Source organism: Candoia aspera, chromosome 4 (assembly GCF_035149785.1).
Source record: "Candoia aspera isolate rCanAsp1 chromosome 4, rCanAsp1.hap2, whole genome shotgun sequence".
Classification (NCBI taxonomy): domain Eukaryota; kingdom Metazoa; phylum Chordata; class Lepidosauria; order Squamata; family Boidae; genus Candoia; species Candoia aspera.
Genome location: NC_086156.1, coordinates 47,501,239 through 47,525,825, shown reverse-complemented (window position 1 = coordinate 47,525,825; position 24,587 = coordinate 47,501,239). Strand labels below are relative to the sequence as shown.

General features: G+C 35.1%; 1 protein-coding gene across 2 annotated transcripts in view; it reads left to right on the top strand.

Moving 5' to 3' along the window:
• Nucleotides 1-24,587, top strand: part of SEPTIN7 (septin 7) — a 53,583-nt gene that overhangs the window by 25,022 nt on the left and 3,974 nt on the right. The window contains exons 4-12 of one of the 2 annotated variants that reach the window (XM_063304044.1): nt 2,937-3,037; nt 3,689-3,823; nt 4,829-4,946; nt 7,143-7,235; nt 8,298-8,394; nt 10,016-10,067; nt 10,541-10,666; nt 17,384-17,404; nt 20,736-20,871. In XM_063304044.1, coding sequence (XP_063160114.1) covers nt 2,937-3,037; nt 3,689-3,823; nt 4,829-4,946; nt 7,143-7,235; nt 8,298-8,394; nt 10,016-10,067; nt 10,541-10,666; nt 17,384-17,404; nt 20,736-20,871 — 879 coding nt within the window. The remainder of the gene's footprint in view (nt 1-2,936; nt 3,038-3,688; nt 3,824-4,828; nt 4,947-7,142; nt 7,236-8,297; nt 8,395-10,015; nt 10,068-10,540; nt 10,667-17,383; nt 17,405-20,735; nt 20,872-24,587) is intronic. The other variant, XM_063304046.1, reaches the window with a different exon arrangement.

Sequence of the window (24,587 nt, the reverse complement as noted above, 5' to 3'; positions counted from 1 at the left end):
ATTTTTATGATAGAAGAAGAAAAGAATAATTTTATACCTCAGTCATTTCCACCCCCTGCCCACTTTATTTTCTTACTCTAAGTTGAATTCTCCCACAATGTTATAATCTTGTAAGTAGAGTGGCTTCAGCCACTTGACTACTTTGAAACCAATACCATTTGCAATAATGGCTACTTTGGTTTTAAGTCAAACCAACAAACTAACCAGTACCATTCTTTCATTTATCCAACCAACCAGTGCCATTCTTTCGTTACCTTGGCATAGCCACCATCACCACTGAAATCCTTGGCTTCAGGCTCAGCATATCCAACCATCCCACCTTCTCCTTCTCCCTATCTTCCCAGCATCTTCCTTTCTTACCTCCCCTTAACCTCTGTATGTCATCACTAGTTAATGGCTTTTTCTTCCTCTCCAACACTTCTACCTAGAATACATGGGTTTTGATCTGGATATTGATCACCCAAAACTAACTGTTCTATGCACAGAACAGTTTATGCTTGGAAAAGTTTGTAGATTCCTTTTTAATAAGTTTTTTAAAAAATGTGCTTTCCAGAACTTAACGCATGTCCTCAGATCCACTAAGGAGGTGCTTAATGGTGAGTACATAGCAAACTAGACATCTCTGAAGGAGCGGAGAGGCAGTGTGGCAAAAACGGTGGCCAGAAGGTGAATTCCGGCTGCCGAATCTTTCCAGAAAAACGAAGAGATCATGAGATCGGACAGCTGTACTCCGGACAGCTGCTCCTCATGAGTAAACTGCAGGAACTGAAGTTTCTCCAGTCAGCTTATGAGTTGAGCAACTGGGAGTCGGATTTCCACCAAGCTCACAGCCTGAGTGTAGCCTATATTATGGACACAAAGTTCTGCTGAGCCTCATTTCTTAATCACTTTTCAAAATTGCTTTTTAACAGCTTTTTAACTATTAAGAACCTTCTGATCAACAAGTCGTATATTATGCACCAGTGAGTTCCCTTTAATCCTTAGCAAAAGGAATTTTAAAAATAAGTTTAAGGACATTAAAAAAAATTCTTTTTTCAGAAGAAACAGCAAAAGGGTGATTAGAAAGTTGATTTTGGAAAGTTATAAAGGGACTAACGGTCCAGATGGATTTGAAGTAAGTGTCATGAGTACTGATGGCGAGCAGGAGGGGGCCCCTATCCTGGGGGGAAAACGCATGCGTAGTACTGAGGAATTAAGCAGCCATTCAAAGAGACACTGATCAGACCCGCCTTAACTTTCACGGTTTATCTGTCTGGGTTTTTCCCACGCTTCTTCAGTTTGTTAGGATTCTGTTTAATGTAGCAGTAATAAACACTAGAGACCTACTCCTCGTCTCAGCATGATTTCTGACTGTTAGGACAGTAAGGTTTTGAAATTAATTATAAGAATCCTTCCCGTGGGAAAATGCTGCTGTTCTGAATTCTGAAAAGAAAACATGATAAGATGGGAATTTGAATGTTGGACACCAGAAGGAACCAGAAGGAACTAAAGAGTACAATTAAAGGAGAAGAACACTTAAATTTGAAGTGGGACAAGTTTTATCACATAAGACTGAGACTGATCTGAAAGTGGACATAAAAATTTCAAGCTTCAAGAACGATATGAAAAGAGATGTTATACCGGATATACAAATGAAACCGGCTGATGTCTTAATAAGTAAAAGGGTATACAAATGGCAAACCAAAATAATGACTTAGTTAACTTTCTTATATTGGATTTACAAAAGAGACTTGTTAAATTTCTGAAGGATTTTGTGAGAAATGACAAAGAAAAAGTGAAAAGAAAGCAAGCTCTAGGACATTATTTGAAGGGATTAAAGATTAAGATTGTTAAAAGTAAAAAGAATTAATATAAAGTGGACTTATTTGATCAAGGTTAAAATAGATACGTTGTTATTTCTGGTAATCCTGAATGGACTTTTGCTGATCAGGACTGAACAATGGGGTTTTAATTATTTGTTTATAGATAAGAGATGAGATATGGGATGAAGAGATCATTTGTTGTATTTCAAGAGAAGGTGATAAATGGTTAAAATTGTTTATACTTGTGACAAAAATGGGAAGTGACTTCTTTATATACAGTATTTCTTTTTTTCTTTGCAATATTCTCATTTTTTCTTTCTATTTTTGTTTTTCTATTTTTGTTTTTTCTTTTTCTTTTCTGCACTATTTTTTTCTTTTTTCTTTTTTGTAGTTTGTATTAGTTTTTATCTGTATAACTGTAATGCTTAATAAAACTATTATATAAAAAAAGAAACTTTTCCAAATAACTTAACGTCTGTCTGTCCTCCAGGAATTTAGGAGAAACGTTTCTAATGTGAGAATGAAAGGGAGAAAAGGAAAGATAATGGGTTAAAACACAAAGTGTCAAGCAGAGGCATTGAAGACCCATCTTCACTTTTGGTTTGTGCTGTTAAGCCATGTGACATTTTGTCTAGATCTTTAAAAGATTTCTGTAGAGTTGTCAAAATCAAACTGAGCAAACAGAGAAAAATGCTTGTCCACGATAATATGACGACTTAGATTCTCAGTTGAGTGACCAGAACTCTACATGTAGGATGCTTTAGAAAGCAGAAAACAAAAAGTATTTTCCTTGTTTCTTCATGCATGCTGTTTCACAACCAGCCTCTCCTGAGGGGTTGGAAAGATGGTTTGGCCAGTGCGTCCTCCTTTCCTTCCAGCAACAGGATTCTCCACTGAATCAGATTTGCTTCTGTGAACCAAAAGAATCCTTCCATTCATAGAAGAGCAATTTGGTATCCAAACCAATACACTTCATTTATGCCCATATTTTTGAACAAGATTTTTATGGGCAATTGTACTACTGTAATACTTAAAAAAAATCTAATAATTATAATGTTCAAGGTTTTTTATTTAATGGAGCATCACTTTCATATTTTAAGTATATGCATTATTTTTTTTCTTTTTAATTTGCAGGTTGAACAGTCTAAGGTTCTAATTAAAGAAGGTGGTGTTCAGTTGCTACTAACAATAGTTGATACACCAGGATTTGGTGATGCAGTGGATAATAGCAATTGGTAGGTACATTCTAATATTACTCAGTAGGCTATTATCTTGGAATACCTGCATGTATTTAAAATAGAATCAGTTTTTTCTTTGCATGACACTCTTACTACTATTCTGTTGGCCAGAAATGAAATAAAAACATAATTTTTATCCAATATTCTAGTTTCTCTGTGATTAGCTCTGAGATAAACATTGTTTGGTTATTACTGAGAAAAGCAGAAAAACCCAGTACTATTGGTACTGTGAGATAAATTTCCTGATGTCAAGAATATGTCTTTGGTTATTATAAATGTTTTATTTTAATACTAATTTAGTGAATAAATATTCAGTCTGTTAGTTATTGTAGATAGTTGACATTAATAAATGAATTTTGGTTAAGATTATTTGCCAAATAGTTTTGGGAAGTATGTTTTGTGTCCCTTCACACCATTTCTGTGACCCCTCCTTTTACTACTGCACCTTCTTCTGCTTGTCACCCATCTTTCATCTATAAGAATGGGGCGTGCCTTTTCTCTCATTGCAACCTAATTAAATTTCCTTTAAAAATTACATCAGTGATACTTACATGTCATATTTCATATTGTGGTGTATGACTTGCACTGATATGGTAAATGTTCCAAGTTAATCTGCTGTTTTTTAAAAAATGTGTTTGTACATTGTAGCTGGCAGCCAGTTATTGATTACATTGACAGTAAATTTGAAGACTATCTCAATGCAGAATCACGTGTGAACAGACGACAGATGCCAGATAACAGGGTCCAGTGTTGCTTATATTTCATTGCTCCTTCAGGACATGGGTCAGTATTAAAGATAAATGTTTTTGCTCTTGCCTTGCAATTCCTCCATTCAGAAGCATTTAAACTACACTGTTAGATAAGTTTCATCACAGAAATAGTAAGGAATTGAATTGTAATTTAAATGATTTCTCTTCTTTAATATTAGCAAACCTGTTTTGTAGAAAATCCAGAAGAGCAAGATTTGGGATTGTATGTTATTAATGGTTTCATTCTCTGGATTTTTCTGATTGAGTTGAGGGTACAGTTTTGCAAGTTTTGCTTACAGTATCACGATAAAGGATGATTTGCTGACATTTCTTTTTTTTTAATAGGTTATTTAATGAGACCAATATTTTGAATGACATTTCTTCTTTTTAATAGGTTATTTAATAGATTCAATTAACTTGTGCCAATGCTTTGAAATCCTTTTTATCAAATGTTTATAAATAATTTATTCTTGCCTGTATCTAAATTACATATTTTGAAAAGCAAGATGTACAGTAAATGCAAATGTGTTGCAGCACATTTATTTCAGCATCCTAACACTTGATCTTAAAAATCTATGTGCAAGAGAAATTTTCTTTTAATTGTTCTGATTGCTACATATTATACAGAACAAGAATTTGTGGTACCAGTAATTTCTTATGTAGCTCTTTGTTTTTGAAAACAATAGTAAATATTGTCCTAATTCTCAGAGAATAATAGGAATAATGTTTGAAAAGTGACTTGGTTTCCTCTTCTCTAACAAGTGTAACTGTTAAAGAGAGATGCAAGCCTGAAAAAGGTACTTTAATCAGCAGTAGAAAGGTACTGTGCTTGTGCAAGTTTTGAAATACTTCCTCTGAACCATTTTCAGAAGCACACAAAGCTTTTCAGTGTAGAGGTTTCATTGTATACATTTTTGCAATGATTATATTCAGAATAAATTATTTTACTTTCAGTACCATATATGGCTCACATTTTGGCTGCATTTGTTTGGAAGCCAAATTTACAAAATCACATTTTTAATTTGTTTGTTTGTTTTAGGCTTAAGCCTTTGGATATTGAGTTTATGAAACGCCTGCATGAAAAAGTGAACATAATTCCGCTTATTGCCAAGGCTGACACACTCACGCCTGAAGAATGCCAACAGTTTAAAAAACAGGTAAACTTCTAATATTAAATCATATTTTTTCTTTCCATATAACTCTAAATCTCTTTTTAATTTTGTAAGAACATACATAAGAACAACCTTGCCAGATGGTACTTAAATTTCTCCCAGACATGCTTTATTTTATATAACTCAGTAATGTCTTTCCTCAGGCACTTTTTTTCCCAAGTGAAAAATATCCCAAGCATCCTAGGCTTTTCTCGCGTGGAAGATGTTCAAACCCCAGATCATTTTATTTGCCCTCTTCAGCACTTTCTCTAGCTCTGCTGTATCCCTATTTTGAGTATAGCAACTAGAACTATACAATGTACTCCAAATATGTATAGATTTGTATGAATGTATTAAAATGTTGGCATTTTTATTTTCAATCCCTTTCCCATTGATTCCTAGTACGGAATTTACCTTTTTTGCAGCTGCTGCCCACTCAGTTGGCATCTTTATTGTGCTGTCCACTCTGACCCCAGTATCTTTTTCTTTGTTAGAACCAGACAACTCAGAATCCATCAGTGTGTATATGAAGTTAGGGGGGCTTTGCCCCATCATGTATCATTTGGCATGCATTTGCATTTGACTAGTCACCCCGTTTAAAGAGATATTAAATCCTACTTAGTTGCTTTTGACTTTTACCATTCGGATTATTTTGGTATTATCCACAACTTTGCCAGCATACTATTTATGAGGAATTTAAAAGCACTGGTCCCAAAAGAGATACCCAAGGGGCCCTACTTCTGACTTCCTTCCACTGAAAAAAATCCCATTTAGTCCTATTCTTTGCTTTCTGTTATTAATGAATTAAGAATCCATAAAGGCTAGATCCTCTTATCCCATGGTCATTAAGTTTATCCAAGAATCTTTGATGAAGAACTTTGTCAGAGGCTCAAGTTACATATTTTTGCCAGGAGACCAGCACATACATATCTGAATTTTTTAGTGAATGCCCTCAGGAGCTCATGATTGATTGTTTATGAGATTCAGAGGCCACCTGACTCCATAATGATTCTGGATGGTTTGCATCAAGTAAAAACAATAAAGAAAATAATTAAAAACAGCAAGGAAATCTTGTATAGATTATTATATTGTAGTATTTCAAGATGTCCTAGAATATCTCCTCTTGTTATCATTGTTACTTTTAGTTGTTCTGATTTGCTTTAATTGTTCTTATTCCTTCCATGAGAAAATCAGTATGACCCGGGTATCATTCCTTTACCTCCTATAGTGAGGATAGAATTTTTAAATGTAACTTTCAGATTTAACCCTCAAAATAATCTATTGTATCCAAGCATATTTAGTTTGGATGGTGGATAGCTAATTTCTTCTCTGAAGGCGAAACATGAATGGTATTATACAACTCTGATAAGGAAACTCTGTATACTGACGTTTCACCAGTTAAAATATTTTTTTAATACAAATATAAAGAGGAATGCTTAATCACCAAGTGCAGTAAATGTCCCATTACCGATCCAAATTTGTCTGAAAATTTGCCACATTTGTATAAGAATGTTAAAGCTGAAAATTAGTCAGCATGTTTTCGGTAATATTTAATTACTCTTATAATGCTATTTCCTAGAGGAGGTGGTATTTTTGCGGTATGAAAAATAATACAGCGCATTTGATTGATGTTTCTGTATGCATACTACAATTAGTGTCAGACACATTGGAAACTTAAACATAATTTAATGAAATGCAATTTTCTGAATGAAAAATGGATCTGTATCTAGTACTTTGGAGACATAAGGAGTGTACTGAGAATAACTCTGAGAATTACAAATGTGAGCAAAATTGTTGTACTAGTTTTGAGACAATTGTGAAAGACATAATCAGTCTTTCATAGTTTGGATGTTTGCAGTCTGTCTATATAACCTATCAGAAGAATATTAAGATATCCAGTGATCCTTTTATAGAAATTGTGTAGTCATGTGTCAGAGCAGTTTATTGCTATACAACGGGAATTACGATGAGTGAGAGTGCAATGACTCTGGAAAAGGGAAAAGAGGAAAGTACAGATTTATCTGAAAAATGACAAAAATGCAAGCTGAATTTCGAAAGATGCTGTAATTAGAAAATTGTATCCATATTCTGACATAAGTCTGTGGTATTCAACTTTAATATATAAAAACAAAATTGACACAGCATCCTTTATTAATATATTAACTTGTTGCAGTTTCTATAAACAATTACGTTTATTTTCAGATAATGAAAGAAATACAAGAGCACAAAATTAAAATATATGAATTCCCAGAAACGGATGATGAAGAAGAAAATAAGCTGGTTAAAAAGATAAAGGTACAAAAATATATTGAAACAAAATATCTACAATTTCACGTGCACAAAATTCTGTGCAAATGGGCTATCAGAGATCTCTCTTGGCCTTAGTGAAATTACCAAGAAGGCCCTGGTATACATAAACTTTTAAACACTTATGCACACATCATAATAGTACCAAATTATTAGGGAACATTTTAATTGATTGTTGTTTAATATCTCAAAAAAGGCCACTAAAATAATTTTAGAGGTTAAAAGAAATGCGTTTGCTTTAAGTCTTTATTTTAGTGGCTGGTTTTGGATGTTTTCCCTTATTATTGGTTTAGCATTATGAGAAATATAATGCTACAAAAGAAAATAATAGTGACCCTTACCTCAATACTCCCTTCCTTGATGTAAGTTAAAAGATGAATAGGACATTTCATTTTTGTTTTTGATTTACCATAACTACCTATGTCATCAAGTCGTAGGCAAAGTATATTTAATCTTAACAACGGCTAGTTGAAGCAAGGAAAAGAAAATTCATCTCTTCAAACTGATGGATCTTTTTTAATGATGCCTCTGATTTTTTAACATTTAAGAAATGAGAGGCTGTAGTGCCCTCTTGTGGTAGATATGCCGCACCTTCATGTAGTGGGATGATAAATCAAATCAACTTCTCAGAAAGTTATTCATTTCTTATCCTTGCAATTTCCCATTCATTCGACCATCTGTGCACTCATTTTATTACTTTATTACTTCTAAATGGATGTCTGTGTGATTTTTCATGAAGTATACTGTTTGTAAAATTATTTTAATTCTGTATTCCTGAGGAATGTCATTGAAAAATCATTGTGTGACATTTTAGGAAAGCCTAGAAATTAAACAAAGAACGTGAACATGTAACCTTCAATCCCATCAGTGCATGACCAATCTTGAACAGACACTTTCTTAGTTCTGTTATTAGATGATGTTCTGCTTTAGAGCTATAGTCCCTCTTGTCAGTCATTTTATTGTGGTCTCAGAGTAGTACAAAAAAGTTTTTCTTTATATCCAACCTGTCAATAAGTTATTTTAGGAAAAATTATTCTGTTTCTTTTGTAGGACCGTTTACCTCTGGCTGTAGTAGGTAGCAATACTATTATTGAAGTCAATGGCAAGAGAGTTAGGGGAAGACAGTATCCTTGGGGTGTTGCAGAAGGTAAGTGAATGGAATGTGTAATATGCATAATTAGGCAATAAGCTACATTTTTATAGCAATATTACCATTTCAGAAAAGGCAGAATGAGGTAAAGGCTTCCCAGTTCCCCTTCCTCCTCCACAGGATGGTACATTATTACCTACCCTGGATTATACTTTGTATCTTTTTACCAGTACTATAACAAAGTTATTTGTAGGACTCACATTTATATAAATTGAGAGTTTCCTGAGATTTTAGTTGAAGAGGGTGTTATATTGTGGATGTTTGAATTATTTTAAAATTCCTCTATCATATCTTTTCAGCTTGGTTATGATTAACAGTCTGGAGGGCTATAATACCATGTTCTTATACAGTAATTAATTTTCTTCTCATGCATCATCAGACTGAAAAGTAAATGTATAATTACCATTGTGAAAGATTTATTTAGCTGTGCGGCTTTTCCTTTGACACCTTTCTATGTATTCAGTAGACCAGACAGTAGCTACTCAAAATGAAATACACCTCATGACAGGAAAAAAAAAGCTTTCTTAGACTGAAATGCAGTTTTGTTCTCATTATTGAACACTAAATATTCAGAATTGTAATGCAATTATCACTTCTGTTATAATGTAGGAAAAATGATATCAAGCCTTAATGAAATTACAAGATGAACCGTTGTGAAAATTAAAATACATGAAAATTTTGCGGGTTGGCTTATCCGTAGGTGGCACATTTTTCATGGTATTTTGGTTAAAAATTTGAGGATCAGCTTATCCACAGATGGGCTTATCCATGAGTATACAGTATGTGATAGGCAGAATATCAGAGATGTCCATACATTTCAGTGGAGAAAAGTCTTAAAATAATTTAATTTGGGCACAAATGTGCCCATTTCCCAGAAGAGACAAATAGAGAAAAAACTGAGTTTTGAAGAGAAATTCTCTGGGTTGCAACAGCTTGTTTCAGGCCTGTTTTGATTATATCAGAGGGCTCTGAAGCTCTTTGAATTTGTAGGCAAGAAACTGCTTCAGGACATGAGGAGGAACGCACTTAACATCTTTCTGCAAAAAGCAGGTATATCTTTTCCCAGCGCAAGCTAGGAAAACACATGAATTGCAGACAGGAGTGGCTACGTGTGAATTCCTGCACGCTCCAAAGCATCTTTTTGCTTTTGAATCAGAAGCACAGCATAACCCTATTACATATTTCTTAAACTGCAGCCAACGTTCATGTTTGCTTTCTTGCAGTTTGTCTAGTTTTTTAATTGTAAATTTGGATATTTATAATGACATCTTAATACTGCAACATACATTAAGTTCGTTTTTACTTTTGCTGGTGGCAGCATTAAGTTGATATTATTGATCTCAAACAAAGTAAGCAGTTGGGCTTGGTTAACACCTGAATGGGGAATCCACAGGAAAACAGAGCTGTTTACTAGAATGGAAAGTTATAAAACCATCCTGGAAGAAGGCAGTGGCAAAACACTTCAATATTGTTGCAACAAAAACAAACATGAGTGTGTCCTTGGAGCTACCAAAAGTCAAGGGAAATTTTCCTAATTGTAAATAGAGGGATTAATTTCTAGGCTTGCCCATCTGGTGCTGACTGAAGTCTGTTAAAAATAAGCATTTTTCTTCTGCAGTTGAAAATGGCGAACACTGTGATTTCACAATTCTAAGGAACATGTTGATAAGGTAAGCAAGTAGTCTATACTGTTAATATTGGCAATACGTTTTCAAGTTATTCCATATAATTGGAATATTTTATGATCAGAGGAACTTGGAGTAAAAGAGGGCTTGACAGTATTATCAGTGGAGGGTGCCATTGTGTGATGGTACAAGTACAAAAAGAGAGTAAGAGGAAAATAAACTTGACATCTCATATGAAAACAAGGTTTATTTGCCCATATAGTAAATTTGGGAAATAGTTTATTAGATATAATTTGAAATAAAATTGATGTTAAAAGCAGAATAATATGGTATTTTGCCCATTGGGGGTACAGATGTAGAATTTTCCAATCCTGAACTAATTTGCATTAACCATAATATTTCAGTTTTCAAATAAACTTTTTCAACACTCTATGAAAGCAAAATTTAACACTATATGGCATCTGTATGATACTATTCTGGAAATAAGTTGCTGACAGGTTGTTTGTTTCCTTCCTTAGAACTCACATGCAGGACCTGAAAGATGTCACTAATAATGTCCATTATGAGAATTACAGAAGCAGAAAATTGGCAGCTGTAACATACAATGGAGTTGACAACAACAAAAATAAAGGGCAGTTAACAAAGTAAGTATAATTTAGATGGAGCTATAGCTTGTTCTGCCTGGTCCTGGAGAACTATTTGAGCGTAGATATTCTGCCGTCCTGTTAAATTTTTAAAGACTCATAAAAGAACAATATAATCCTGATGGCATCATGCTGCCTTCCAAGTTACTGTATCTCAAAATACAAATGGTAGGGGTACAGTAGGAGCACACTGCTGTTGTTTAGACGTGGGCTTCTCACATTTGATTGGCCAGTTTGAGGAACAGGATATTGGACTAAATAGACCTTATCTCACCCAGCCAGACTCTTCTATAGAATGTAATCCTGTGTATGTTGTGTTGATTTTGGTCAAACTTATTCTCAAATATGTACATGCACTGGATACTAGCTTAATCTGTTTTGAAATACTGTAAACATTTCTTTGGTGCTGCTAACAGGTTACACACAACAAACATACTGATGAGCTGTTTGAAATTATTTGAAGGTGTGCTGTGCATACATTTTTTCTGTACGTGTTTCAGATTCCAGTCCATTGTTTTCAGGATTTTTACTGCAGCATTTCATAAATTACTTCTGGTATTTTTGTGGGAAGAATGAACATTATTTGTCGGACAGAGATTCATGTTCTTGCCATTTTGGTAGGAGAAGCACCCATATTCTACTCCAAATGAAGTTAATGTAGTATTGCAAGATACAGTTGTTCATGGACCAGTTATCATCATCATAGAGAACAACTCTGCATACTCTTAGATAACATATAATAGGAAAGATGTGTCATACTTTGTGTCAGTTGAACTTATCTTCTGCATGTTATATAGATCTTTCTCTTGCAAAAAAAGAATCCTGTTTATTCTGAGGGTTGTTTTAAATAAAAACTGACATTTTCTTTATGGAGTATGTGGATATCATTGGCCCTAGCATAATTTTAAGTTAATAACAGTGTTTTCAGATTACTTCCAATCTCATGTTGAAAGATTCTAGTGTTGCTGGCATTTTTGTTTTATTTACTAGTGAGGAACATATATGTAAAGCCAACAGTGAAAGTATTTGCAACTCGATGTTATTACATTTGCTTTTCATACTGACAAATACCTGCAACATTAAACATCAAAGTATGTGGCTATTAATTGAGAATGGATTTTTATTTCGGTGCTATCTACAAGTCTCCTTGTTCCATTACAATTCAGAATTTTGTCATCGTCTCACCCATAAAGCAATATTTATTCTTATCCATAGTGGTATGTCTTATTGATTAACATTCTTGACAGATTGAAATGTACATGTAGAAGATGAGGACAAACACAATGAAATCTAAAATTATGTCAAATTTATTCTATACGAAGTGCAAAAAATGTATTAACTGCTGCTGTTTTATTCTTAGGAAATAACCAAATATATGCATAGAGGACATAGCATGTATTCTCATAAATTTATTTTTGTAAGTTATGTATAGTCCAGTAAATGCTTTGAGTAGCTTCAAATAGATAAACAGGGTAGCCAAACGAGGACTATTATTTCTTGTAGCTGTAAAACTCATTCACCCCATCCAACATTTTTTGAATATTTCATTTCTGTGCAAATGATAGGGTAAGATTTCCAAGTACATTTTAATATGCAATATTCTTTTAACATCTGTAATACTATTTTAGCATCGGTAATATTCTTTGAGTACTATACATATCTTGCACAGTTATACTTAAATAATCTATAACAATTCTAAATTTTTGCCATAAAATTAGAGACAGTGATGGTGAACTAAATAAAAACTTGATTTGTGAATCTGATATTATTAATAGATAGCATTAGAAAAATAACAGTGAACCTTGAGTTAGCATATACTGTACATATGGAAAGGAAGTCTTGTAAGTGTATTGATTCTCTTAGATTAAATACAGAATGTTGTGCCATCCAAACCCATTCAAAGGCTAAATCCCTTTTTTAGTGAGTTAAGGTCCATGAAGTGTTAAATTGCAAGGTCTTGCACATTTCTTGGCAGAAGATTGTGCAAGACAGGTGCCACCATCAAAAAGCTATAGGTCTTGCAGTTGTAGTAGTATCCCAGATTATGAGGGGAACATACGGAAGAAATTGTCTAGATTCCAAACATGCAGGGTTTAAAGATTAATACAGATAGTCTTCACTTACTGACCATTCGTTCAGTGACCATTCAAAATTATAACGGTGGTGAAAAAATGGCCTTACGACCTATGCCTGAAATTACAACTGTTGAAGTATCCCCTCAGTCACATGATCAAAATTTGGGCACTTGGCAGCCTGCCCACATTTATGATTGCGGGGGTGCTTCGACTCCCCCCACCCACTTATCTCCCCCCATCTCTGCCCTTTTGGAAGCCCACCTGCATGCCGTGAAGCCACCTGTCCCATCCCACCCACAAAGCACGAGACCGCCAATAGCAAGTTCCAGCTTCCCCAGCCTGCATTCCTTCACCCAGCTGCCTCCTCTCCCAGTTCCCTGCACCTAATTTTTGCCTTTTTCACTCAGCCCCCACAGGAGAAGCAGAAGCGGCTGCCTGCCTTTGTAAGTCCTTTTCGGACTCAGCCTCTCTGGTGAATGTTTCTTCCACGTGGCTCCCTTCAGAACGCTGACTTCTCACTTTATGCTATCTTCTCAGCGCCTCAGGCTCTGAGAAGATAGTGGAAACTGAGAAGGTGGCGATCTGGAGGGAGCCATGTGGAAGAAACATTCATCAGAGGAGCTGGGTCCGAAAAGGACTTAGAAAGGCAGCCAGGCGTTTTTACTTCACCCAGAGCGGCCGAGTGAAAAAGGCAAAGGTAGGTGCGGGGAACTGGGAGAGGAGGCAGCTGGGAGAAGGAATGCAGGCTGAGGAGGCTGGAGCTTGCTATTGGCAGCCTCATGCCTGTGTGGGTGGGCTTCCCGCAAGGCCGGGTGCAGGGCTTCCAAAAGGGCAGAGATGCAGGGGGCAGATAGGCAGGGAGGAACCAAGCCTGGAATGGCTTGGATTGGGGTGGGCGCTCAGGCTGACAGCAGGTAAAATTCACTTAACGATGGCAAGGATTGCCCTCGCTAAGTAATGCCATCTCGCTTTGCAACTGCATGGTTTAGCGATGGAAATTCTGGACTCAGTTACTGTTGTTAAGTGAAGACTACCTGTATCAGTGCCTTAAATTGAGCCTGTAAACAAACTGACAGCTACTGTAATTCAGGTAAAAGACTTATTTGGTCAAAAACTTTGGCTCCAGCAAGCAAGCAACCAAAGCTTTAAAAAGGGAACAGTTATTGTGATAGTAGCTGATTTTTAGGTATTTGGGAGCTAAACAATTAAATGTAAAAATGTAGACGAGCACTTTCAGAGCATCTTGAACAGAAACTATCTCCCCAAACCATTAAAACAAATTAGATAATTTAATTCTTGTCCAGGTGCATTGTTCTCTACTACATCAGAGCTACATTCATTTTCTTGCTTGCCCTCCCCAAAATCCACAGCAAATTAAACAAAAAAACATGTTTTGAGTGGGGGCAGAAAGGCAATTGGATATTTATTTGTTTAAGGTTTCTACTGCACAACTAATTTTGCTGATGGTACAAATGACTTAGTTGAAAATGCAACGTGCTGTCACAGAAACATTTTAAAAAATTTGCTTATATACGTGCATGTGTAGCTTCATTGGGAGTTTTTTTATTATTTACCAGATTAATTGGGTAATTTATCTTGAATACTGATCACAAATGAAGATATTCTGTGTGCCCAACACCCTCAGTAATTCGTTAAATTTGGTATAGACTGAAAAATAATTGAGAAAAATATCCTCTTAAATTCACTATTTAGTCCAGAAATATTACATTATTTGGATTAGTTAATATAGTTTTCTTCATACAGTTCTCTTAACAATTCTTTTAATCATTTTACCTAATTAGACTGATTAATTATTGCTCAACCCTTTCAACAGATTCTTTAAGTGTTGATAGGTTTCTAATTCACTTTAGTGATTATGAGTTTAGGATAAAGCATTACAGATTCGCATTACAGATTTAATGTGATTTTTGTGTCTGGCATAAAACTCCATTGCTGTTTACTGTCCATGTCTGCTTAATATAGTCTTTAGTAAAGGTAAAGGCTTCCCTTGACGTTAAGTCCAGTCGAGTCCGACTCTAGGGGGCGGTGCTCATCTCCGTTTCTAAGCCTTGGAGCCGGCATTGTCCGTAAGGACCCGTCCGTGGTCATGTGGCCGGCATGACTGCACGGAACGCCGTTACATTCGCGCCGAAGCGGTACCTATTGATCTACTCACATTTGCATGTTTTCGAACTGCTAGGTGAGCAGGAGCTGGGACTAGCCACGGGAGCTCACCCCGTCGCGCGGATTCGAACCGCCGACCTTCCGATCGGCAAGCTCAGCGGTTTAACCCGCAGCGCCACCACGTCCCTATAGTCTTTAGTGACTCATAAAATAACTCAAATAAAGTGAGTTGTGGTCTTGCATACAATTGCTTAGGACTAACTGATTGCTGCTGTTACGTTTTACCCAACCAAGAGGGCAATATCAACCAGTCCTTAAAAATATGGCTAGTTGAATCCAGGATTTTAAAAGCTGCATTGCTACACAAAGTTTTATTTAACTTATATTTTTTTACTACCTTAATTCCTTTTAAAATATGTACCATCTTCCACTCTGATGTGTTTCCCCATAAAATTAAGATAATTCCCTCTGCTACTTGATAGCAATATAAGAACAAAGATATTAATCTAATATTAATACTTGCCTACCAAAGCAGGGTACTAATAGGGCTGTGTGCAATTCCATTGCTGCAAGGGTGGGTGCTCATTCATGAAATGGAAAATGGGTTCAGAGATTACTTCTAGCAATCTGAATGTGGGATATATAAGTGGGTATTATGAAGCTTTATAGGGAACCCACTCCTAGTTTATAGCCCCTTTATAATATTTTACCTAATTTAAAGATCCTTTAGAAAATCTTCCATATAGCTCGTAGGAAATAGCTTAATATTCTTGACCCAGGAACTAGTAAAATGCAGTTTTGGTTACCATGGGTGTAACATGCTAATTTGAGGTTGTAGCTGAAGAGTTCTTTATTAACTGCTGTATAATTGTCCTGTTTCATATAGTCTTCCCTTAGTTACTGTATGAATAAAGAAAAGCATTCCCTAGGAAGAAGGCTTTAACCACCAAACAGTTGAGTTCTATCAATTTCTGTTTCAGAAAGAAGAGATAGGGCCTATCTAGCATAGAATTGGGGGTAAACTCAAGATGTTTCTGAATTTCTGCTTTAAATAGCCCTAGCCATTATGGCCAATGGTTGAAAAATGATGAAAATTACACTTTAGATGACCAATTTCGATCCTTTTGTTTTGGGGTTAGATTTAGCTCTTTGAGTAGTTTCAACATAACGTATTTCTTTAGAGAAGTTATGAAGGATTATCTAAGAGGATCACAACTGTACCTCAGCTTATAATGGTAGAATTTACTTGGTGTCCTACAGCTGGCAATTTAGGATAATTAATAGAGTTTAACAAAACATGCTAGTTGTATATTCTTTACTTTATTCCCCTTCCCCTCTCCCTTTTTTTTTTTTAGCAATTATTTATGGAGCATCAGACAGGATTGTCAGACTATCATTGGACAGGTTTCTGATTCTAATGATATTGGTAACCTATGATTATTTCTAGACCCTTGAGAACATATTCTTACCATAGAGAATTGGAGGTAACTTTTAAGGCTGTGGAATCAGGAATTTTTTCATTGGTTTGTACAGGATCTAAAACTTCTTATAAAACCATAGTTTTCAGGTCAGAGATGTTGTAAGTTACCTCAATTTATGGGATATTTTAAGTTTGTGCTGAAGTTGTTTCAGTGCAGTGGACCTGCAGACAAAGCTACAATGCTTTTAAACTTAATGAGTTCTTCTGTATACATCTGGCTTTGTTAAAAAGCAATGAAATATGTAGCTCTGTTTTACCAAAACAACAATTGGTCTTTGTAACTATCATACCTTGCTTGTGCAGCCTCAGCTATTAGACATGGTTTATACATATTGAGTAGTATTTTTGGAACTGACATTAAAAGCAGAAAAGTAATCTATGAAAACCTACACTGAAACATATAGGCCTTATTTAAATGGTTGCTAACTTCTTTCAGTTGCATTATTTGTTGTGAAAAACATCCAAGGAGTTTTCCTTATTTAATTCAGAAAAGCAGTTGTAGGATTTCAAATTTATTTGTGAAATAGGATGTTTTTGTGAAACTATAATTTGTAAGGGAAAAGGAAAACTAGTCATTGCTATAGTGTCATCTGCAATTAATTATTGTATTTTCCAGAAAGATACCTTTGATGTGGTCAGTCAAATGAAGTTTCTGCAATATTGCATTTTAATATACCTGCTAGTAGTATAGGCCTAAAGAGAGTTGTAAATTGATGTTTGCCTTGAGTAGTTAATTAGATGAATATTTAGTCCCCTTTTAGAAAGCATGCATAATTTTGGGCATACCAACATAGGTAAAGTGTTTTGAAAGCTTTTGCACAGCAGGTCTGCATTAATTACGTGCAACACTTGACTAACAGAATATTTAAAGCCTAGCTTTTACTAACCATCTACCACTATGATGGAAATCTTGCTTGTGGAGAGCATAGAACCCAGCATAGCTTCAAATCCATAATGAATTCGCTTTTTTTAATTGCTGCTTTTTATTTTTGTGGTTTTATTTAAGCATGCTAAGCTTCTGTATTTTTTGTTTTTTAGATTTGACACAGTTGAAGGCATGTAAGTGGTCATTTCCATTTTTCAAAAGACTTAAGACATAAAAAAAACAAGGGTTTTAATGTTAAGTGTAACATTTAAAACTTTAATTTCAGCTTGTGCATTTTATTTTGCTTTAATGTTCTTTTTATTCTAAAATTTCTCTAACATAAAAATTTCTGAGGACTAAGAGCATTTTTATTCACAAAGACGTTAGAAAGTGATTTGGCTGTAGTTGGATATAAAATCCACTGTTAATTCTGTTATATGAAATGGTACTTGAAAACATGTCAAGCTCATTTCTTACTTCCTAAGTTAAGGTGGTTATCTGAGCATGCAAAAGCACTATTTTGTGAAGATAAAGAAGACTCATAAATGGTTTGCAAAGACTCATCTTTTGGTTTGGTTTTGTGTTCACAGGATAAATACTATTCTGCATTGTGTGTCAGCTGCTCACATGCACCCATTTCTTGCACAACACAGAGAAGTAGTAGTTAGCTAGTATTGCATATCATTAGAATGTGATATTTCCCTACCCAAATGTCTTTCAAAATTTCCCTCTTTCCTCAGCACAGAGCTATTTGGGTCTGGAAGATACCATATTCAAACATGTACAATCCTGTTCATTTGTACATTTCTTCAGCATGTAAGGCCAGGGACTCCCCTCAGATTAAGGATTTTCTCTGGGGTGAAACACTCAAATATGTCTTTTATTTTTGTCAAATATCATTAGCTTTAGTTAATTCTCCTGAGTTATTACTTTTCAAGTCCTAGGTTTTATAATTCTTATTTCCACATTATGAAAGGGAAAGCAATTTTAAAGAAATCTGAGCAATGGTAAAGTTAGCTCTTTCTCTCTCTTTTTTTTAATTGATAAAATTTTGCTGGAAATTGTCTAGATTCAGTATGTGTTTTTAAAAAATCAACTGCAAGATTTAGTTGTTTTGTTTTTGTTTTTTGAGAAATACGTGATCTGTAAACTTGCAAATGATCACTTTTTTAAATAACTGCTGGGTTCTAAGTGTAAAATCTAATTACAGTCTGTGGAAAGGGGTTCTTTATTAAAATACAGATAATGAAATAGTTATATTGAGAAAAATAAGCCTGCAGTAGAAATTGGTGCGTTTTAAGGACACTTTTAGTTTTGTTGCACAAAATCTTTCAAAAAACTTGGGTTTGGCTTAGCACATAGGAACCCTGTAGTTTTTTTCATAAAATCTTCATTTTTTGCATGATTCTTGTGACTTCTTTATTCTCTTGTTTTGTATGCTTAGCTTCCAGTATAATTCTTTAGTAACTATTACATTCATTCTGCCATTTCCTCTTCCATCTCCTCCATTTAAAATTGAATTCACTTGCTGCTGCTTTGTCCATGCTGAACTAAAACTAGTACTTAAGGTTTTTCTGACTGAAGTGACTGTTCTGTTCTGTGATTTAGCGTAATGTTGTTCTGTGACTTCAAGAGGATTGTCCCTATATATACGTTTTGGTAGGGGATAGGAACCTTTTGTTTTTTAATATTCACCGCAGATAAATAATACTGATTAAAAAAAGTGTTCTTTTTTTCTATCAACTTAACCAAGATGTTTTAGTCTCTGAGTTTAGGGATAAAGGTTAATTCTTCCTTACATGCCTGGATCATTTTGAAAATAGTAACGTGGGACACATTATCTGAAGTTTTACTGTAATTACAATTTTAAACAAAATTATTTAAGAAATATTAACCTCTCTTTAGTATAATTCAGGTGGTATCAGAAGATCAGATTGGAGTTTAATGCCTACTTAACTTTTTCTTCACTTACATTTTTTTCATATTTTTGTTGCATGAATGTCCAGGCTAGTGGTGGGAATATGTACATTTGTATTTTGGGGCATATCTTGTTTTTCTGTTCTTAAACAATATAGAGGTATGCAGATTTTGGTATATTCACTACTTTCTAGTGTTTGAACTTGTTAATTGTATGGATTCATGAGCTTTAAAAAAAAAAAAAGGAAATACTTTTATGAAAAAATTTCATTTAAATTGTTTTGAATGTGAATTTGGTCTGTTTTGGGTACTTCCAAAATGTTTCAAGCTTGAATGTTTGAAACAGTTTGCTTTGAACTTGGGAGAGCAGTTTCATATTCAAGACAAGGAATTTCATGGAGCTTTATGCTTGAAACACTTCAAAATGAAACCTGTTGTGCACTCTTACATGTGACACACTTCTGTATATCGAACACGTAAAGCTATTGGCTGGATTTGGGAACCCTGTTACCAGTTGCACCTTTTCATGCACAGACACCAAATTCTCTTGCCCCTTTTCCAGCAGCAGCTGCACATTAATACAGTTCTTAAGCACTGAGAGGGTTGTTGAGAGCTCTTGTTTTATACCGCAGTCTATTTTACTTGGAGATGGCATCCAATACACCAAGAAACTCCTCCACCATTTTTTCTCCTAAAAACATTGTTAAGGTCGCTCTGTCATAATGCTATAGTAATTGTAGAAACCACAACTGGAATCATTTCCCTTCCAGAGTCTAGACCGCATTCTTCCCCAAACTGGCACCTTCCCAAGAATTATAGTTCTAACAAATTTAAGGGCACCATGTCTGTGATCTTGTATCTGTCTGATTCCTTTTCCTCAGTCTTCTCTAGCTGTTGCTTACCGCCCTTTTCCTATGTTAGTTCAATCTCTTCTTTTCTCATTTTTGTCAGTCTACTTGGCTTTGATTGGATAACCTTTCGTCAATCTTCCTACTTCCCTTCATCCTCCTTTTTCACTGGGCTCTTTCTTAGCCTTTCATATCAAAATCAGTTATCAAGTCATTAACCTGCTATTATTGTGAAATTGTGGCCCCAATCAAATTGACAGCATTTTCTTTTCTCGCAAAAACTTGATGGCGGACTGCTGTGTGTATATAGATACAGGAACAGATACAGATAGGAATGGTAACAGAATTCTAGTTCCAAGTTAAGCTTACTGATAAACAGTGATACAATGAGCATTTATGGTAGATTATTTCAGACCACATTATTCTTTAAGGATGTCCGTCATGTATCTATGGTATTAAAACCCATTAACCCAGCATAATATTTTTAACTGTTTGGAATTATTGTTTTTCTTATACTGCTGTAAGTGGAGCACCCCATGACTTCATTCTGTCTGTAGACTAGCTTTTCATATTATTTTCCAGTATAAAAGACAATTAATATGAGGCATTTGAATCCTGTTTGTTAGCCACCTCTTAACTCTGGGTTACTTTACATTAGAATGTTGCTTGATTGTTATTGGTGTATGTCTGTTATGTTTTTCACCAATGAAATATTTGCAAAATAAAATTGAATATGGTCATCTGTTTTGATTTATTGCAGGAGCCCTCTGGCACAAATGGAAGAAGAAAGGAGAGAGCATGTGGCAAAAATGAAGAAAATGGAAATGGAAATGGAGCAGGTATTTGAAATGAAGGTCAAAGAAAAAGTTCAGAAACTGAAAGACTCTGAAGCTGAGGTATGTATAGCTTGGTAGAGAATTTATTATCATCAAAACAGTATACTGTGTAGCATCAACTGAATAAAATAATAATTAGAAGCAGCATAGTATTAATTTAACATTGTGATTGTGCTATTCTAAACATAACTAAGCATATATAGATGTATAACGGAAATCAAGTAAATTTAATGGATACTTATGCAGGATTTCTCTGACATATATAGGCAAGATTTCTCTGTCTTATGTACAATGAGAGGCACACATAACTCATAATGACATCTTACAATACAAATGGCTGTCATTTTGCCAAGAGGAAAGGCACAGACTTAATACAACAATATCCCTGGAATGTGTTTCATGAAACATTCAGAGTATTTTGGTGGAAGGGGATGAATGATTCTGGAAGGATAAAATGGAAGATAAATGTGCTAAACTGAATTTCAGATTTATTTTCCACACAATGAATTAGACTTTGGGCTGCAAAATAAGAGGACAAATGTGGTCAATGTCCTATTAAGGGAGTTTTAAACCTGATGTTACAAGTTTCTGTCAGAATAAGAAAAACAGACTTCCATAAATCTAATGATTGTTCTAATGATCTAAATCGGGTTTTAAATAAAAACCATCTTAAATTGAGAAAGAACAGAATGAATCCTAAAGGAAAAGGACTCTGAATTTTAGATGCTCTCCCCATCCAAGGAAGATTAGAATTTTTAAAAAGTTATGAATAAACCCAAATATTTTTCTATACTTCCTAGCTTCTCTATTTTAACAAGAACTACCAGTTTCCTCTAAAACCTAAAAATTTTCCCCAAAAGAATGTTTGCAGGTGACCCATTTATATCTGTGTGGCACTTATTAATATGTAAATATCTGTTGGCCAGAAGCCAAAAATCAAGGACAAGGTCAGGACAAAAAAAAGTAATATTATTTGAATATGAATTAAATTTTTTGTCCTGGTTAACTTTAATTGCCTATAAAATACGGTGTCCCACTTGTAAACTTGATTGATTACTCATCTGCATAGATATACAGAAATCGTTGCCATACACTGACATAGACAAGTACATACTCATGTTTTCACAGATACTGGGCAAATGTGTGCTCAGCAACTAAAAGCTGTGCATGTTTACTCTGTAGTAACTCTCAGTTAGTTCAGTCGCTCTTATTTTCAGTTAAATATGTACAGTATGGGTTGCTTTATACTAAGGGTGGATTAGTGTAACCTAATAAGTTGGTTGTGGCATGTACAGTGGTAAACATTTGTGAAGCTTTTAGAACTATTTATAATCTTGCAATATTGTAACCAACAATGTGATCAGAGCTTCATTTAAGTCCTGTTAATAGACAGAAATTCTGATTAAATAATACCAAAACAGTATACTGTGTCATATCTGTACTGAATACATTGAACCAACGGTCTTTATTGGAAAAAGTAGTAAAACTGTAGGATGATCAATTCTCCTAAGGGGGTGAGTCAGATGAAAGGACAATCAAGTGAGAGTTTGATGTTGGTTGCTACCACAGAGTTTGCTCTTTACAACAGAAGTTTGTGAAAGTGAAAAATGTCTCAATCCAAAGATATCTCTGTGGACTTCAGAAAAAAGAGTTGTAGATGCTCTTCAGAGAACTCCCAAGATACATAGGCCACACCTGTACTATCTGTTGTTATTGTTAATGAGTTCATCATAAGGGAAGTACTGAACAAAAGTAGGGTCTCAGGTTGACCAAAGACCACCAGGATGATACAACAAGCCAGTAGCAGCTTCAGGACCTGAATGGCTCATATTTATTCATAGAACAGTGGATTCTCAATTATACCAACAAACTCTAGGAAAGAATGTAAAGGTATCTATCAGTGACTTGAAGCTTAAACAGATATGGGTCATGCAGTACAACAGTGATCCTAAACACACAAGTAAATCTACAACAGAATAGCTGAATCAGAAGAAATGCTGTGTGTTGAGTTCACAAGTCAGAACAGGAGACTATAAGTGAAGTTTATAATTCTCACTCCTTCTGGATGATTTTATTGCTTTATTTATAAATATTTACTTGAATTTTATGCCACCATTTTAAAGTATATACTACCCTGATTCCTAATCTTAATCTCTTCTCTCTTTTGTCACATGTGAGGCTGGAGTAGATACTTCTAGATACTTTTTCTGGTGTCATATACCAACAGTATATCATTTTATAAAAATCCTCAAGATTATAACATAATGTAAATTTCAATCCTTTCAACCAAGTATTTTCTCATTGTTCCATTTGTATATTATAACCAAAGTTTTTAGCCCACTTTATCATACATTCTTTGACCTGTTTTTCTTCTGTTTCAAATTTGAGTAAAAGTTTATACATTTTAGTAATTACACGTTCATCATTTGTATACAATTCCGTTTCAAATTCTGTCTTACATTGTCAATTCAGCTTTGGATATCAGTTTCCTTTGTGCTGATTAATAACTGTAATAAAGTCTTTCACTTTCAAGTCAGAACCCTGACCTTAATGCATGACATGAAGCAACTGTTTTATGTAAGACAGCCTTTGAAGTACTGTAAGTTGAAGCAATTCTATAAAGGGAAATAGGCCAAAATGCCTCCAAGGAGAATTAATCAGCAGGTGAAATGTTTTGGCTGAAGTCACTGCTGCTGAAGGAGGTGCCATCAGTTGCTAAATCTAAAGCCTCACATACTTTTTTCAACAAAGACTGAATGTTGGCTCAGTGTGTTCAATAAAGACATAATTTGCAATATCCTGTTTTGGGTGCTGTTTGCTTAACCAGATACAGAATCTGTAAATAGGAGTCATATTACAGGATTATGGATAGTTCTAAGGTTCACAGACTATCTCTCACTACTGTAGGGCTTCCAGTATGGCTCAGTCAGAGTGTTAGTCTCCACATCTCATTCTCCACCACATTTATATGACTAGTGCCTGCATTAGAAATTCAGAAATTACCTGTACAGGTGGTCCTTGCTCAATGACGGTAATTGGGACCGGAATTTCTGTCACTAAGTGATGCGGTCATAAAGTGCAATGTCATGTGACCATGCCATTTAGCGACAGCAATTCTGGCAGTCCCCAGTTACCATTGTTATGCAATGACTGTGGAGGTCATTCAGCGAGAACCTCACATATTGTGATTTCTGACTTTGTGCCGGCTTCCCTGTTAGCGTTGCTTGTGGGAAGCCTGCCTGGAAGGTCACAAATCGTGATTACATGACCACGGGATGCTGCAACGGTTGGAACTTTGAGGACCAGTTGTAACTACCACTCTCGAATGGTCACTGAACAAGTGGTCATTAAACCGGGACCACCTGTAGTTTTTTTTTTCAGCCCAATTTATTTCTGATTTTAGAGCCTAAATCAAAGGAGAGGAAGAGAGAGAATCCCCAATCCATCCTTCAATTATCTAGCATGAGGAAAATATACATATAACATATTTTTTGGTTTCTTTTCATCCAAATGAAATGAAATATATTGCAACAGTACAGTATAAGGGGTAAAGTGTACTGAATTTCATAGAAATTGGGGGAGAGGGGTAGGTTTCATTCCATTAAAATCCTGTTTATTAAAGTGTCTGTAATTTTGTTTATAGAACTGCTAGACTATTAGGGAGAGCCATTTTGGTGTACTGGTTAAGGCACTGGGCTAGAAATTGTGATATTATGAGTTCTGGTGCTGCCTTAGGCACATAGCCAGCTGGGTTGCCTTGGGCCAGTCACTCAGTC